Raw genomic sequence first — 18,360 nt, forward strand, 5'->3', positions numbered from 1 at the left:
AATATTTTAGTTGTTGTGGGCATGGTTTCTAGGTCTGTGCATGAACCAAATGAGATGTATTGGAAAGAAGCTAAGAAGATTCTTCATTACGTCTAGGGTAATCACAATTATGCTATTCATTATGTAGTGGGTGTGGATATTGATTTGGTGGGTTTTAGAGATTTAGATTAGGAAGTTTATTCTTAGGATCATAAGTCTACTTCTATGTATTCCTTCTTCTAGTCTAGTTTATTGGTCAAGCAAGAAGCATTCGGTTATTTCTCTTTCATCCACTAAAATTGAGTATTGAGGAGCAATTAATATAGCTAGTGAGGCTATTTGGCTTCACCACATCGTTACTGAGTTTGACATTCCTTTCCAAAAGCCAATAGTCATCTTCTATGACAATAAAAGTGTTATTCATATTTCTCACAATCCGTTCCATCATCAAAGGACCAAGCACATTGAGGTTTACATGTGCTATATCTAATGAGAGTCAATCCATGAGAAGGTCCTTAACCTTCAGTATTACTAGACAATCTGATCAGATTGCATACATCTTCACTAAACCCATCACTGAGAGAAATTTCATTCACTTATATCTCTTTCTTGGGGTTGATAGGTGTCTTCTTCTAGAGTTTTTTATCTTAATTTCTTCTTTGTTTTGCAGAAGATTTTTGTCCCACTAGGGCTTCTCCTTTTTCTCTTCTTATGAGAGGATGTTTTTTAGTTGTACATGGGTACCTAACATGGCTTTGATGCCAAGACCCATTATCTATCTATTGCATTATAGTACACCCTAAGTTGAACTTGGGGGGGAGGGGGTGTTAGAGCAAATGGTTCTTTTCCATTTCACTCTTATATAAAGTTTACTTAGGTGAGCTCATAAATTAGGATGAATTATATATTCTTGGATATTATTATTATGAGAATATTTTTAGTCATCATTTTGACTCCAACTACTCCTAAGATATCACATGTGGCTAATTCCCATGTGGACACCAAAATTCTATATTGTAGGTGGATGGTAGATGGTTGATTCCACTAGGGCTCTACTTCTTCCAAGTTGAGAAACTTGTGTCAATCTTGTCCAAGTATCCTTCCATCTCTTTTCTTTATAAATAGGCTAGCTCTTATGAATTACATATTAGAAACTATTGATGCTATTATGCTCTTGAGTACTTACATTAGAGATTGTTCTTCTATTTTTATTCTAACAATATTATTTCCTCTTGATTAATCTATGTCTTTCATTAGATTCTAGTTTTTATTTGTTTTATAAGAATTCTAACAATTAGGCGTTCATAATTCAATTATATTTTAGTAAAATGCAATATAAATTATGTATTATAAGTGTGATAGGTCTATTCTTAAGTCTTGTGGTAACATGGCGAGAAAATAATTCTTATGTATGGCCTATATTTAGTTTTGGTGCTACTCTATTAAATATAATTATAATATGTTTCATATTGTGGTCAAAATCTTTCTTGGCTAATATATGTTAATATAACTCATATTGTGGCTAAACAATTTCTTGGCTAAAATATGTTATATTAGATATTTGTATAAATGAATACATCATTTTGTATTAAAGTGTTGAATGTGTGAAGAGAGTGAGAGAAGGTAATAGAGAGAGAAGTGTTTTGGTAATAATAATGAATACTTTGAGGATATGTGTCTAAGATGAAAATGCATATGTGAATTATTTTATTGATATTTGCATAAGACTTATATCTAGACTGTCTCCTAATAGAATAATTGTTCTTATTGTTGGAACTACTCATGCTTGTTTAGATTCAATCATATAAGTTTGCATTTTTTTAGTGAGATGCCCTTTTTGTAATACAAATTTTATGTAATGATAGTTTGCATGACCATAAGAACACCAAATTACAGCAATAAACTAGCAATAAGTTCTTCTATATTGGTAACCTTAACTTATGTTCATTTCATTAGAATTTTATTCTAAACATGGTTTCAACCAATTTGGTTTTCATGTGATATATAGTGTTATGGTGTCCATTTTTCATATGATTTCATGATTTTATAAGTGTTAATTTTTGAAATGGTTTATGTTCTTATCAATGTTGATCTTAGATTGGTTTTGACAAGTGAGTGTTGATACACTTCAGTCATTTGTACTTAGTTCATGCCGAACAAGTAGTATATGCCGAGCACAATATGTAAAAGATAGAGCATGTCAAGTCCACAGTGAGTGTCAAGTCACTCAAGTGTCGAGTAGACAGTATATGCCAAGTGATACATGAGCTGAGTAAGTAGTAGATGCTAAGTCATTTAGATGCTAAGTCACAGTATAGAAAACAATATGTGCCGAGCATATGAGACTTCAGATGCTGAGTAAGATAGTTTTCTCATAGTTATTTGTAATGGGACAAACTACTATGTAAACCATTTTGAGCCAACTTAAATATTGAATTATGATATTTTGGAGATAAGGATGAATCTTAAGTTGGAATCCCTATGCATTAGATGCATCTAATTAGAAAAAGGGAAGGTTTAAGCAAAAAAATGAATGAATCACAGCCATTGATTCATACCTAACCCTAAGTCATCTAAGTCTTTATAAGGAGGACAAACCCTAAACTTCATATGTGTATGGAAGGAGCAAAGAGAGAAGTGTGCATGTGCAAATAGAGCATTCATGATGGCTAAGGAATTGTGAACTAAAATTTCATTGTATAATCTATTAAAAGAGAAAAGAGGAAGTGAATAGCATACAACAGAGAGACATTTGATCAAAAAGGATCAAGAATACACTAGTTTAGAGGTGATCTATCATCAAGCAAAAAAGTTTTATCTGCAAGATCAATGTTGAGTCATTTTAATAGGTGAATCAGTTAAATCTTTTAACATAGTAGTTCTAACAAGCTATACTAAAATCTTTTAACATGGTGCTTACTTAATTGTGATTTAAATTCTTTTAACAAGGCACACTTCTAATAGGGTGTTGAAATCCTCTAATAGGGTAAGACCTAATAGTCTTTGTAAGCCTTTAACAAGGTAGATCATGTTTCATGATCAAACATCATAACCTTCATTGAATATATTTTATTACTACAGTAGTGAAGATTTTTGGGTGTAATCTCCACCCCAATTTTACTTTCTCATTGGAGGGTTTCTGGGTAATCATATCTAGTGTCATGTATGTGTGAATGTTTACTTGTTTATATGATTTAGATGTACATGCTTTATATAATATTTCAATTTACTTATTGAATGTATGAGATGGATGTGTGGTGAGTGTTTTATGCATCAAAGTTTAAACTACTAATTCACCCTCCCCCCCACCCCAAAGAAGTTTACCTTTCCTATTGTAATTCCAACAATTATTATTAGAGCATTGTTCTCTGAAAGAGAAGCTTTGCAAATTTGAGGAAAGATCTTGAAAATGGAAATCTAAAAGTTGGGAAAGATCATTGAGAATCATGGGATTGAAATACATCTCATTCTACATCAACCGAATGAAGCAAGAGAAGACCTAAAGATTTCTATTGAGGAGAATGACACACAGTATAGAGAGATAAACAATAGTAAGCTATTTGCTAATGGAGGATTGAATGAATTTGATGTAGCAATTGCAGATCAAATGGAAAAGAATAGAGCCCAAGATGAAGAAATCAGAAATGTCAAGTTAGAGCAAGAATCACAAGCCATACTACTATGTGAGGTGATTTATAAGAAGAAGAAAGCCATGCAAGACAAAGCCATGATTGAAGAACACAATAGAGTTTTGACCAATAGACTAGAAGAGAAACCATCAGAGCTAACCAAGATTTCTAACATGTAATTGGATATTTTGAGTCAAATGATGAATGCAACCTATGAATTGTGTCAAGGACATTGAGATAACAACATTGAAGTTGTAGAATGAGCAATTGCCTAATGATCTAAAAAGGGAAAAGGAATTTGTTGAAAGTTTCAATAAACCAAGTGAACCCATCAAATACTTTGAGTAATTAATGAGATCCCTTAAAACTAACAATGATACATCTAGACTAGGATACACAAGTAATGAAGAAGGAAAGTCATCCAAAAGTGTTGAAGAAAGGAGCAACAAAGGTAAGAAACTACTTGTCATAATTGTGGTAAGAAAGGGCATACTACTAATGTGTGTAGGAGCAATACTATAGATCAAAATGTCAAGCATAAGAGCATGGTTCACTTCCATAAGTGCAACAAACAAGGGCATCAAGAACATGAATGCAAAACTAAGACCATGCACACTCAAAGATTTAAAGGATATTGTTATAAATGTTAGAAGTATGGAAATAGAGCTTTTAAGTGTAGATCCAAACCCATGTGGTCATCAAATAGGCAAACAAAGGTAAAGATCTATGGCAACTCTTATAACTAGGATTATAATACAAAGTATAGTTTCATTATTGTCAAGAGTATAGACATGTTCTTGAGAATTGCATTAGAACATACTTCAAAAATGACTACAAAAGGTGGTTGAGTCAAACCACATGTTTTAGTTGTTTGAAGATTGGTCACATCAGTTGATACTATCCAACAAGGTCAAAGGCACCAAGTTGTGAGTTCAATAATTTCAAAAGAAAGGTAGATATTGAAAATGTCAGAAATGAAATGAACAAGACATGGAAGAAGAAAGACAATTATAGCACATCAAGTGGAGAACGAATCACTTCACCCAATGGGTCATGTGATCACACCTCATCAAACTAAGAAATCAAGAGGTATGTGGGACTAATATTCAAAGGTTATATCATGAATCTGTTCCAAAGAATCTAGTACTGAAAAGATTACATAAGCATGAACAAAGATGCAAGATGTTATTAGGAATCAAAGAATTGTTTTTATGTTTTTCATATTATTGTCGAGCATAAAGAGTTTCCTATGATTGCTGAGTGAAATGCTAGAGGATATCGAGCTCTCATAATGGTTGTTGAATGAATGGAAAGACTAATGGATGCTGACTGAGCCTAAAATTAGTTGATGCCAAGCTTATAGCTGTGTAAGCAGTCAACATTAATTACAGTACTTCAAAGGGGTATTTGATCAATTTCAACTCATTTTACATCATTTTAAAATTGAGAAAGAGAAAGAAGAGCAAGAGATGATCTGGAAATTCATCTAAAGAGATTGCAGAATATTGAGCAACAATTCAACACCATTTCAAGAGATTTTGTAAGGTATTTATTGTGTGCTAAGCTATGTTGTTTGAAAATTTTGTAAACCCTAGTTTTATAAAATGACATCTAGTTCAAAGGATGTAGAGGGTAAAGAGGTTTTGAATTTTCAATTGGTTAGAAATGAGATCAAACAACTAAATTTTAAAGTCATACTAGACATTGCATATAAACAAGATCCCTCTGGTGTGTTATCCATGATACCACTAAACATTTTAATGATTCAAGATGTTAGAAAATGTTACAACTATAAGATTGGGAGTATTGGAGACATGCAGATTAGACAAGCATATGATAGACTTTAAGAAAATAGGGTATTAAGGGAAGAATTTAAAATTGTAGAAAAGAAAGGGTTAACTCATTCCCTAAATTTCTTGAATGTTTTCAAAACCAAATGGATCAAGATTGTATTGAGAAGGATTCATAATAGTTCATTGTGGTTAGACAATGGGCCTATCAAAATCACTAAAATAATAATCCATAGGGTAATAGGGTATCCAACCCTAGATCAGCCTAAGACTTTAAGCAATGATTTAAAAGAGGTTATTTAAAAAAATACATGAGCTATGTGGAATAAGAGAGGAATGAAAATTTCCACCATTTCAAATCCATTGATACAATTTACAGTAAGGGTAATTGCACATAAGTTTTACTAATCAAGAAAATTGAATAGTGTGCCTTGTATTGTAGTGGATGTGGGTTATAAGAATGTCAAGAAGGATCACACATATGATCTTTCCGAGCTATAGTTATAGCAATTGATTGAAAACCTAGGAGCAATAAGGAAAAAAAATAGTGCACAATGCAAAATTGGATCTATCTTGATATGTATCTTCTACTATGTTTAGAACACATTTCCTACATTTGGCACTATGGCATGGAAAACAAACAAGTCTTTGGTAGTACAAATAGGAGAGTTCATTGAACAACTAGGTGATAATTTTGAGTCAATAATGACAAGTTACTTTGAGGACTTCAAGCAATCTATGAAAAAGAGATTGAGGATTCTAGTATGATCAGTGGAAAAATAGTATGATGATGATTGTCTACTAGTTAATGTCGATTATACATTTGTTTAAGAAGCAACTCCAAGAGTGAGATGGCTAAGGCCATTTGGCTATGAAATTAATGTAGATGAGGCCTCTATAGCAATAACTAGGTAAAAGCACAAAAATATGCCACTTTTTATAAAGAAACGTGATATTAGAATATCACAGTTCAACATTAGTCACAAAAAAAATGATATTTGTGTTTAAAATATGAAGATGATGTAAACCGATGAAATGTGTAGAATTGGAAGAATTTAATGCCTATAATTTTTATAATTTTTTTGAGTAAGAATTTATTCATTTTATTTTATTTTGAAGTACCTTTTTTAACTGTAAAAAATATAGGGTGTAGTTCCCATCAAACAAGTATATGAAAATCATCTTTTTTTGTTCTGATTTGAAAATATCTTATAGATGACATGTATAGCTAGTGCACAAAAAAAGAAATAATTATTTTTGATGTATATTTTCTTTGTTATAAGTACTCAAGTTTGACCTTATCAGAATCCAATAGTTTTTTCCTCTCGTCAAAACTTTCCTATCAAATCTATACCTTCTTGAAAAAAAATTACATATCCGAGAAAAGGATTCTCTCCTCTAGAGATATATATAATTATCTAATTTTTTTGATATGATTTACTATTTTTTTTCCTTTTTTGAGGGAGCATCTTCTGAAATGTTCAAATATCGACTTATAATACTTTGAGATTATAACATATTATAACTAATCAAAACACTAAAAAATTTATATAATGATGATATTGAATCTAAGATCTATAAAAGGGTATTTTTAGTTTTTGAAAAAAATTGAGTTTTGATAGAGAAATGAGATTTGACCAAAATAGGTTTTGGTATCACAAACGGTGACACAGATCTGTGCTTTTACCCAACTACATTACTTCCAGAAGATATAGATAAGGATGCCAAAGTATTTCATAAAGAAATTGAAAACTAAATGTGGTGAAGGTGTCAAGTGGGAAGAGGATGATGAGGAAGAAGACACTCAGATCCAAGCACTACTTACATTAACACAAGAAATGGGAGAAGATCTACAAGAGGAAGAAGTAGAAATTGCAGAAGGTTCCAAAGAAGAAGAAGTTGAGGAAACACCTACTCCTATTGATAAGAAAAAGAGAAAGGCTAAGGCTCAACTAGTGATAAGATCCAAGAAGGTAACCAAACCAAGTCAGCCCAAACCTATAGCACCTATGACAAGGGCTAGTGCATGTGTCACTTCACGAAAGGAAAAAGAGAAGAACAAACCTATAGAGTAGGAAGTAGGAGCTTAGAAAAGACCAAGGATTAAATACATTGAACAAGCCAAATTAGATAAAGAAATAACAAAATATGATGACAATAGCCAATTCCAAGTGGTGAGTTGCAATCTAGCCTTAGATCTAGAAAACCTATGTGAGAATGTTAGAAATAGTGTAGATTTAACAATATTTTCTCACATTGATTTTGATAATCTTGGAAAAGTTGAAAAGAATCAAGTGGAGGAGGCAATATATGCCATGATGGAAACTTTTAAGAAAGCCCTTCTAGAGCTTGCAAACTCTATGCCTAAAAGTTTATATGAAAGAGTGGAGCAGAAATGGCATTATTGTTTGAACCTAGAAAGGAAAATTAGAGAGACATCACTTGCTTAAGTTATGCCTAAACTCAGTAAGGCACAAATTTCTAAAGTAGTAAAGAAATATGCTATTAGATTTTTTCCCAAATATAGAGCCTTCAACATATTGCAGAATAATATTGAAGATCATGTTGTAAAGAAGACCACTCAAATGTGGAAAATTACATATGGGTTTGCTATAGTAAGAGAAGGAGAACAAGAGCCCATTGAAGTTAAAGATGATGAAGAAGATGACAAAAATGATGGCACAGTTGAGGGAGGTACAAATGAATGTAGATGAATAGGCAACAACAAGAATAGAGTGTACAAGATACACAATTATCAAATGTCATCCCTCAAAAAATATCAAGTGTAAACACTAAAAGAGTAATAGTATAGGATGTTTATGATCTTACTGCTCAGAACATCAATCCCTTAATAGAGGAAGACCTAAAAAATATATTTGATAAATCTACATTGTAGGCTAAATCGTGTGATAACCCTGTGTTAGTGGGTGTAGATAAAATTCAGAAATCAATGACTAACAAAAGAGGTGAAAACACAAGAACCACCTACTATCACCCCTTAAGCCACTCATGTACAACCTTTAGATAAAGCACCAGAAGCTACACCAACAAAGGTTGATACAACTAGAAAGGATACAATAAAAACCCAAGGCACTATTGAAACATAGAGTCAAACAGATCAGATAGATTTATCTGCACCTTTAACACAAGTTCAAGGTACAATTCAAGGCATTGTGGTAGAAAAGGAAAAGCTTAAAGAGACTAAGTTGACACCCAAATTGAAGTAGCAAGCATCAATTCAAGCCCTAGTAACTTTACCACAATCTAACACTCCTTCTAGTCACACTCTCTAGAAGTCAAGCATAGTTGCAACACCTTTGCAATTCTCAATGTTGAGTCCAAGTTCATAAAAGGTAGAAGAGGTAATACATTATGGAGATGTAATCCTTGATGAAGAATTTTTTTTACCAAAATATGATTATGCCACAATAACAATAGAGTAGATGGGCATACTACAAGAAGCACTGGCTAGAAAGAAGCATCAGGAACTACTTAGAAGGGAGCATAGGTAGAAGCAAGCTTTGATGGATATTAAATACATCTTCATAGATGCATTCATGTTTGCCTACTCCAAATGAAACCAAGCCACTTATATAAAAATTGACAAATATAGTAGAAAAGGTAAGTGATGCAGACATTGATACAAATGCAAAATTATTAGAATGGTCTGAAAAGAAATTTCAAAGTAAAGTGAATGAGAAAATATCAAGTGACATAGCACTTACAAAATTTTCATTGGAAACTAAGGTAGAAAGTGTGAATAATTTACATGAGAACATTTTTTCACTGTACACCAAACTATGCAACCCCACACTCTTCACACAAGAGACAAGGGATCACATTTTGAGCTTGGAAAGTCAAATTAATGCATCACATGTAAAATTTCCTATGACTCTAGCTCAAAGTAGGAAGCATAAGGGCCAAACTGATTAGCATTCAAACCACATTTACTCCATACATAGAGATTTTGCATAAAGAGTTAGGCTATGCATAAACTCTAATGAAGAAAGACCTCAATCTTTCTACATTAGATGGCCTAGTCCACCTTGCTACCTAGCTAGCTATCCAAATTAAATCTTTGGATGTAGCTTGTAAAAATTGGGATGAAGTTCTTAAGATTATACTAGAGGTCCATAAATCTTTCTTGGACAAACACACTATTGGTCTATAGCCCATTGACATCAATGTCAAAAAGGGGGGAAATAAAGCATTAAAGAACAAGGGGGAGAAAAGTGAGCTTATTAAAAGGGGGAGAAAGTAAACACATAGAGAGTCAAGCTAAAATAGAGTAAGAGCATGGGGGAGCAAGAAAAGAACAACATAGATAGCATGGAGTGAAAGATTTTGAGTACAAAGTATCAGCTGAGACATATCTACTCAGCAAGAGTAAGATGATTTTGACTACAGAACCAAATTCAACAACTCAGGGGAGTACAAGATTTTAAGGTATAAGTTGTTGCAAAATTTTGAAATTTTGAAGTTTTGTATATAAGTCAAATAAGAGATATTCTTATGAGGATATCAATGCATGACCAAGTGTTTTTGACACTCATGTCAAAGGGGGAGATTTTTTATCTTAGATTGGTTTTGACAAGTGAGTGTCTATACACTTAAATCATTTACTTAGTTCATGTCAAACAAGTAGTATATGTCGAGTACATGATGTATAAGATAGAGGTGCCGAGTCCAAAGTGAGTGCCAAGTCACTCATGTGCTGAGTAGATAGTGTATGCCAAGTGATACAGGAGCTAAGTAAGCAGTGGATGCTAAGTCATAGTATAGAAAACAATATATGTCAAGCATTAGAGACTTTAGGTGTTGAGTAAGACAGATTTTTCATAGTTGTTTGTAATGGCACAAACTACTATGTAAACAATTTTTGAGCCAACTTAAATATTGAATTATGATATTTTGGAGATAAGGATGAATCTTAAGTTGGAATCCTTATGCATTACATTCATCCAATCAGAAAAAGGGAAGGTTTAAGTGGCAAAATGGATGAATCACAATCGTTGATTCATACCTAACCCTAAGTCACCTAAATCTTCTTGAGGAGGAAACACCATAAACTTCATATGTGTGTGGAAGGAGTGAAGAGAGAATTTTTCATGTGAAAAGATAGCATTCATGGTGGCTAAGGAATTGTGAATTGAAATTACATTGTAGAATCAATTAAAGGAGAAAAAAGGAAGGGAATGGCGTACAACAGAGAGACATCTGATCAAGAAGGATCAAGAATACATCAGTTTAGAGGTGATACATTATCAAGAAACAAAGTACTAACCACAGGATCAATGTTGAGTCATTCCAATAGGTGAATCAGTTAAATCTCTTAATAGAGTAGTCCTAATAGGCTATATTAAAATCCTTTAATAGGGTGCTTACTTAATTGTGAGTTAAAGTACTTTAACAAGGCACACTTCTAATAGGGTGTTGAAATCCTCTAATAGGGTAAGACCTAATAGTCTTTGTAAGCCTTTAATAGGGCAGACCTTTCATAGGGTAGATCATGTTTCATGATCAAACATTGCAACCTTTAGTGGATACACTTTACTACTGCAGTAGTGAAGATTTGTGGGTGTCATCCAGACCCTATTTTTACCTTCTTTGGAGGGTTTCTAGGTAATCATATCTAGTGTCATATATGTCTGAATGTTTACTTGTTTACATGATTTAGATGTACATGCTTTACATGATATTTTAGTTTTTTTATTGAATGTATGAGATGGATGTGTGGTGAATGTTTTATGTGTCAAAGTTTAAACTACTGATTCGGCGCCCCCCACCCCCCCCAAAAGTTTACCTCTGCTATTGTAATTCCAATAATCGAATCACTAATTTTTTTGAAGAAATATTTTGGAAGAACTAATTCACCATACCTCTTAGTTATTTATTTTGTTTAACAATCAATATAAAATGTGGTTCTTCCAAATCAAGTTAAACATGAGAAATTCCACCATATGATTAATAATGACAAGTTTATTAAATCCAAATGAATCCACTATCCAAACATAAATCACAACATTGGCATAACTGATGTAGTGATGGTAGGAGATGTTTGGAGATCTCATGATACAAATTTGGTTGTATTATTATTTGTTATTGTGTTGTCATTAATGTCAAGTATTGACCTAGTGTTCCTACTAGTTTGTTGGGCATGAATATGATGAATGAAGTTTTGCAGTGAGTGTTAGTGGTTTCTATCCTTATGGGAGACTTAGGAGTGTCTCTTCTAGTCCAATATATGACCACTACTCTTGATGTGAGATTTTGAGTAAGTTATGATCACTTGAAGTTCAAAAGTGCAATTACTAGAATAGTTAGTGATGGGTAGTAGGTCATTTGATTTTTTTAAGAAAATAGATTTTAGATGTTATGGTTATGATCGAAACTCATTTTTATGATTTTTTTTGTAGGTATTATGATGATAAATGAAGTTTATGAATAAACTATATGTGTTCATGAACTACTGATGGAAGATTGATGACCAATGACTAGTATGGATGAATTAGTAAACTCGCTCAACCTGAAAATGATTTGGTCATGTATCTCAATGATTTTGGGTAATGATATATAATTCAAAGGTTATATGTAAGCATGTCATGAATATTCTATAAGATGGGTTTTTTTGGTCAAAATATGTTTGACTATTCTTTATGAATTCAAATGTTATGTTGATTATGGGATGATGTAGTATAGGAAATTGATTTTGTACATCAATATGTGTGTTTAGGTATGTTGTGTACGATCAATAGTTTTGAAATTCAAAGGAAAATGTATTAAGAGATTTTTGATGTAGTAGAACATTTAGGGTTTCAAAAAAAAATTATATATTTGAAGATGCCAAAATCATTGAAGTGTTGATCATAGTGTTACCAAAGTGTAAAGGTGTAATCTAGCTAGATAATAGTTGAGAATGAAGCGAAGTGTTTGTTTTCCATATTAGATTTAATTAAGAAAATGAGGTACTATTTAGTAGATCATTCTACTTCTTGTTCCCTAAGAGTTGTAGTGGTAAAATCTCTTAATCAAGTGGATCCTAATACATCCTTTATTGTCAATCTTTAACAGGGTGGAAATTTAATTAATTTACTAAGTCCTTTAACAAGGATAATCTTAATATAGAAGATCTCCTAATAAGGATAAATGTAGATCTCTTGATTGGATGACACTTAATAGTGTCTTTGTGAACCCCTAAAAGATTTAAGCTCCTAATAGGGCATACTTAAGAAAAGTTCACAATTTGTGGGTACTAGTTCCCATCTTGGTTTTCACCCAAGTTGGTTTCTACAAGATAAAAATATCAATGTCAAGTGTTGCATTATTTTGTGGATGTCTTTAATTTTCTATTTTTAAGATTATCCTATGATAAGGGTTTGAGTGGCTGAACAATTGCTTAATTGATAGATTATTGATCCCCCCTCTGCCTTTAGTAATCTGATCCCTTAAGCTTAATATAGATTAAGCTCATAATAGGGCGTACTTAAGAAGAGTTCACAATTTGCGGGTACTAGTTCCCATCTTGGTTTTCACCCATGTTGGTTTCTACAAGATAAAAATATCAATGTCAAGTGTTGCATTATTTTGTGGATGCCTTTAATTGTCTATTTTTAAGATTATCCTATGATAAGGGTTTGAGTGGCTAAAAAGTTGCTTAATTGATAGATTATTGATCCCCCCCCTCCCTTTAGTAATCTAATCCCTTAGGACCAACTCATGACCCAACTATCCAAATTAATAGGAGATAAGAAATCAAGAAAAATCAATGTTTTAGCATAAAATTATCTCAATTTTTAAATCAAGCTTAATATCTCATTATAGTTCAACATTTTACTATGAAAAGTAAAATACAGACTATCTATATGGTTTCTCCACATTGTACACATCATTTTTCATGGACATATGTTCCACACTTGTGTAGTTGGTAAGATTCCATATCTCCATGTTTACATTACCATTTTTGTATACTCAAAGGGGCATCATAAATTTTATACTTTTTAGATTATAATATGTATCATATAAATTATTATTAGATTTGGGTATGAGGGTTGTATTTGATTTTAATGTATATGACTGGTAAGCTGACTCAAATTTCCAAACAATATTGTGATAAATAGAGATAATAATTTGTTATGCCACTTTTGGGATATGTAATAGAAGATGTTATGAGAGACATTATAAATTTAATTTAACATACCATGTATAAAATAAATTTTAACTTGGTAGTACTTATTTAAATAATTTTGGACAATTCTCTAAGAAGTTTTGTGAGGCACAAATAAGCATAGTGGGATATATTGTTCAACAAGTAAAATTTCCATTGCATAAATTATTATATTAATCTACGAGAAACAAGCCCATTAAAATTATGTATGGGAAATCTTTGGAAGGTGTTCTAGGTTTATTAGAGGTTATTGTCATAAGTTGCAGTAAAAAATTCTAATAATTTTGCACAATATATGAGGGAAGTTCATGCACATATGGAATATTTATTGAAATAGAAAATACTAAATACAAGGCAAGGGAAAATGAATGCATATGAAAAAATAATTAATTAGGGTGAGAATTAGTCAAGGTACATAAATGAAGGAAAATATCACCTCAAAGAATGTATGATAAGTTAAGGTAAAAGAACATTTTCCCTTGTAAATTGGCACAAACACTCATGGAGAAAACATATATGATATTAATTTGTATCAAAATGTTTACGCATATTAGTGGTGTTTAGAATAGCTAATGTATATCAATATCATGAAGTCAAAGGTGTTGTATCCTCACCACAAGAACCATAACAAAGACATTAAGATTTACATATATCTAAAGATTAGTTATATGGAATTATGAGCATTAGTCTAGGTAAATAATGCAATCAACATATAAGAATATTTTTTTTGGTTCAGTGTTATGAGAGTTGCAAATGGCTTATTTATTTCTAATAATCCAATGCTTCAATTGTGGTATTTGCCACAACAATTCATTCTTCTTTAATTGTGGGTATTCAATTCAACATTATGTTACTTATAATGTATATGAAAGAGAATCTAACTTTGAGAAATCTTGCATAATCCAAAAATATTGTATGATGCATCCCATGTTGAAGATCATGATATCATAGTGTAGTGGTAGATCCACCTAGGAGGTATAGACTAAAAATGAGTTCAAGCTTAGTTGGTAACTAGAATGTTCATAGATCGACCAACATTAGGATTCAAAGCCAAATCTTAATACGTGGAATAAACATTACGTGCCTTCTTTACTGGAAAACTATAGTGTGTTAAAGGATTTTGACAATTTTACACTAATGATTGAGAGTTGTGTTTACATGCATAATATAATCTACCCAAAGAAGAGATGCCTAGATGAAGAAACATGATCTTCAAGTTAGTAGGATTACGTCCTTTAAATTAATCTATATAAATATGAACAATTTTTCTAAATATAGGTGGAGAACATGAGAACAAAAGTGTATAGCATGATTAGATTTCTCTAAGTTTTATAATTAAGATGTTGTCCATACACATATATTATTATAACAAATATGTTTATATACAAATTATAAGTCCTATAAATCAACACATGCATATATATCAACTTTGAAACTAATTTTATTTTTATATTTAGTAATTTTTAACTCTTTAGACTTATTTAAATGTAATTAACCTTTGTTATATCTTTACTTACCAACCTAAATTGTATATGTGCAATGTTGAATGAATATTTATTTTAAAGAAAAAAATAATGGATACTATCCTCCCTACAAAATGTACTTTGACTAAATTCCAAAAAATCAAAAACACACTGTTTTTTTTTTTTAAATTCACCATTTGATCTTCATGATCTGCATGATTTGTGATCGAAAACAGCAAAAAGTTTGAGGAAAAATCACTATGGTTTCACAAATCTGAACAAAAAAACATGTTTGACTTTATTTGATCTTTGGTGCATTTTGTCTGGAGATTTGCCAGTGCCAAAAATAAGCAGAAGAAATCATTAAAGAAAAAGGAAGAGAGGCTCCATATTGCAGGGAAAATATTAGCACACCACATAATGAGGTTTAAGGTTTGCAACGAATTTTATTTAAGGAATAAATATAATAATCTTACTCTGCTGATGCCACGGTCCCCAATTCACTAAGAACCATATACTCTCTCTTCTCTCTTCATATTTTCCCTCACACAAAGTCCTATATATCTCTATTCGACTAGCATGGTTTTTAGTAAACTCAATCCAGATGGATAATACATTAATCACACAAGCATTCTCGATTGGTAGAAACTCTTTCATGAGGTCGCAGTTGCAAGGAAAAGAAACACATTTTTTTAAAAGTGCTTGGCAAATATACAATGTAAATTTGAGCAGATTGAGAGCATGAAGATGTGCATGTTTAGAGGAAAAAATAAGAGTGGAAAACCTTTATTTTAGAGAGAGATGGACAAGCCACATTTACTAGAGGTAATAGCTAACTATATATCTTCAAAGAAGCCATGAGATGGAGAACATCATTATTTAGTTGCTTTCTCATTTCTGCCCTCCAAAGAGATAACCAAGAGAAGACCCTCCACCAGGTACACTCTTCACTTTTGTCGAAGGTCGTCCCTGAAATGAAATGACATCAGAAATAATGAAAACAAAAGAAACAGCTAGCCTAACATGTCTAAATATTAAAATATCAAAAGCCATATTTGGAAGAATCATGAATATAATTCTTATAACTCTTCTCCATGGTCTTTGATGTAATCGAATGATTTCAAAGGAAAACAGCTTACAATAACATTAGAAATAGAATGAAAAGAGACTCTTCATAATATTCACAATAGCAAGCAGTCTACAAGATCAAGAACACAAGAGTCATGGGGATGGCTCTTTCTCCATGCTTTCCAATATATTAAGTGCAATGAAATGATCAAAAGAGAAACCAAGAACAACTTACAGTAATGAAATTCCCAACATTCTGCCCATCAGCTCGATGGTAGTTATTAGAGATTGGCTTCTTACTCTCATTTTCATTGTTTTGGGGGATGTCTTTTGTGGGCTTTGAGTCTTCTCCTCCAAACAAGTAGCCCAATGAGCTTTGCCCTCCTCCACTACAAATCCCACGCCCCATTCTCACCACTTCACCTTCAAACAAGATTAAACACAAGTCTCTGCTAAGTTCAAATCTTCTGCAATTAGAAACAAAACCTAAATTCTCTTCTCTCAACCCATCTATCAATTAAAAACCACAATTCTCTCAACCCACATATCTATCACTTGTAGACCACATCTCTTCAAGTTTCTTTTAACCGACACTCAAAAATATGCTTTTCATGAATAGTGCACTAAAGTGATCAGGACCACTAGGGTCCCCCAATGACAGAGAGGACCAAATAAAGGAATTAACATTTATAATTTGTACTAAAGGAATGAAGAGGGACCATCTAACAACAATAATAGACCTAAATTTGATGAGTTGTAAAGGCAATGATTAAATAATTTACAATAAAGGACACAATTAGTTCCCTCGTAATCGCTTTAAAGATGTCATATACTTCTGGTGCACAGTGGTTTTCCACAGCAAATTTCTATGGTTGGCCTTAAAAAATGAAGTTGATACTCAAGAGTGACAATAGCAAGTTGACACTTCCCTCCGCAAAAGGAATGATTATTATTGTTTGAAATGACAGGGTACCAATTAACTATGTAGCTGAGCTGCCTACTTGATGATAAGTTTGTACGTTCCCTTACGGTAACTTAGAAATCTACAGCAACGAAAGGACTTGGAGGCAATAATTGTCAGGCATCCCGGATTGTTTTCAATATATTCGATAAAATATTCAATGGCTACAATATATTCGTAGACCGAGCGTTCATACAATATTTGAGAAATCTAAAATCTTTTTCAAAAGAGATTTAAAATGTGCAAATTCATAATGCGAACTGATATTTCAGATCCTTACTTTTTAGATAAATTATAAAAATATGAATTGAGACAAAGGACCCCCTCAACGCTGAAAATAAGAAAGAGGACCTTTGAGCACCAAGCAAAAACTATTGAGGTTTAAGAGGACTTTGAAAAAGGCTCATCCTTGGCCACTAAGACTAAATGAACCCCAAAGAATTCATTTGAGTTTTTTAAAACCTTTTTCCCTAGTTCTACTATGTCCCCCCTTCCACTCTCATAGATTTAAGCTATCCTCAAGAATATTTGTTAGGTCTTGTGCCCATAAAGGAAGATGGCTTTGTGGATCTGGAAACTCTTGCATTACATTCAATGGAGTTGGGCTTATGCTATAATAGGTTAAAGGTGGTGGCAAATTGCTTCTATTTCAAAGGCATATTTCTCATAAGAAAATTAATTGATTGGGGGTCATTACTAAAATTGACTGTAAGGTTGGAGATGTAAGAATTTGCCTTAGGGCAAAATGATGCCAAGATCACAAAGCTCGAGAACAAAGCACAATATGGACCAAATGATGTATGCTCATAATAACAATATGAGAATGAATTGATGTACAAGTACACTAAAAATTTCTATATATAAAGGCCTCTACAATGACTAGGAGTTAGCAAAATGATAAGTCTAACAACTAAGCACATGTCCACCAAGAGTGGATTATCCTCTATTGAGCACAGGAGTTTGTGCAATGATGAGAGGATAAGCTTACATAGGTGTGTCACGTAAAAAGATGTTGTAGACATCATGTGCTACAATGAGTTACTAACTCTTGTATTGTCAACAAGACAACTCATATGAGTATGGATACTCCTAGTTGTCTACATGATAAATAATAAAATAATGCATTTAACCTAAGTAAAGTGTAAGTAATAATTAATTATTTACATTAACACCCCCCTTTAAGTGTAACTTAGGGAACTGTACTTAAGCTCACAAAAGCTATGATGAATATGCATAATGGGTCCCAACTACTAGACCATGTTAGGTACCCATGTACAAATGCAATGATCTACATACAATGTGATGC

The 18,360-nt window shown here is 32.4% G+C and overlaps 1 protein-coding gene across 1 annotated transcript; it reads right to left on the bottom strand.

Moving 5' to 3' along the window:
* Nucleotides 1-15,446: 15,446 nt before the first annotated feature.
* Nucleotides 15,447-16,636, bottom strand: LOC149576043 (protein SPIRAL1-like 3). Its single transcript, XM_089829659.1, has 2 exons — nt 16,329-16,636; nt 15,447-15,994 (listed from the first exon to the last, which is right to left on the bottom strand). Exons 1-2 carry the CDS (start codon nt 16,500-16,502, stop codon nt 15,917-15,919), a joined length of 252 nt encoding a protein of 83 aa, XP_089685785.1. The 5' UTR covers nt 16,503-16,636; the 3' UTR covers nt 15,447-15,916.
* Nucleotides 16,637-18,360: the final 1,724 nt, after the last annotated feature.

This window comes from Cupressus sempervirens, chromosome 1, assembly GCF_028749045.1.
Source record: "Cupressus sempervirens isolate cs-2001-9-10 chromosome 1, ASM2874904v1, whole genome shotgun sequence".
Taxonomy (NCBI): domain Eukaryota; kingdom Viridiplantae; phylum Streptophyta; class Pinopsida; order Cupressales; family Cupressaceae; genus Cupressus; species Cupressus sempervirens.

Excerpts from the sequence above, each read along its gene's own strand:
- LOC149576043 (XM_089829659.1), bottom strand. The coding sequence starts at position 16,502 with ATGGGGCGTGGGATTTGTAGTGGAGGAGGGCAAAGCTCATTGGGCTAC. Across the intron at positions 15,995-16,328 it reads ATGTTGGGAATTTCATTACT|GGACGACCTTCGACAAAAGT; the intron begins GTAAGTTGTTCT and ends ATTTCATTTCAG.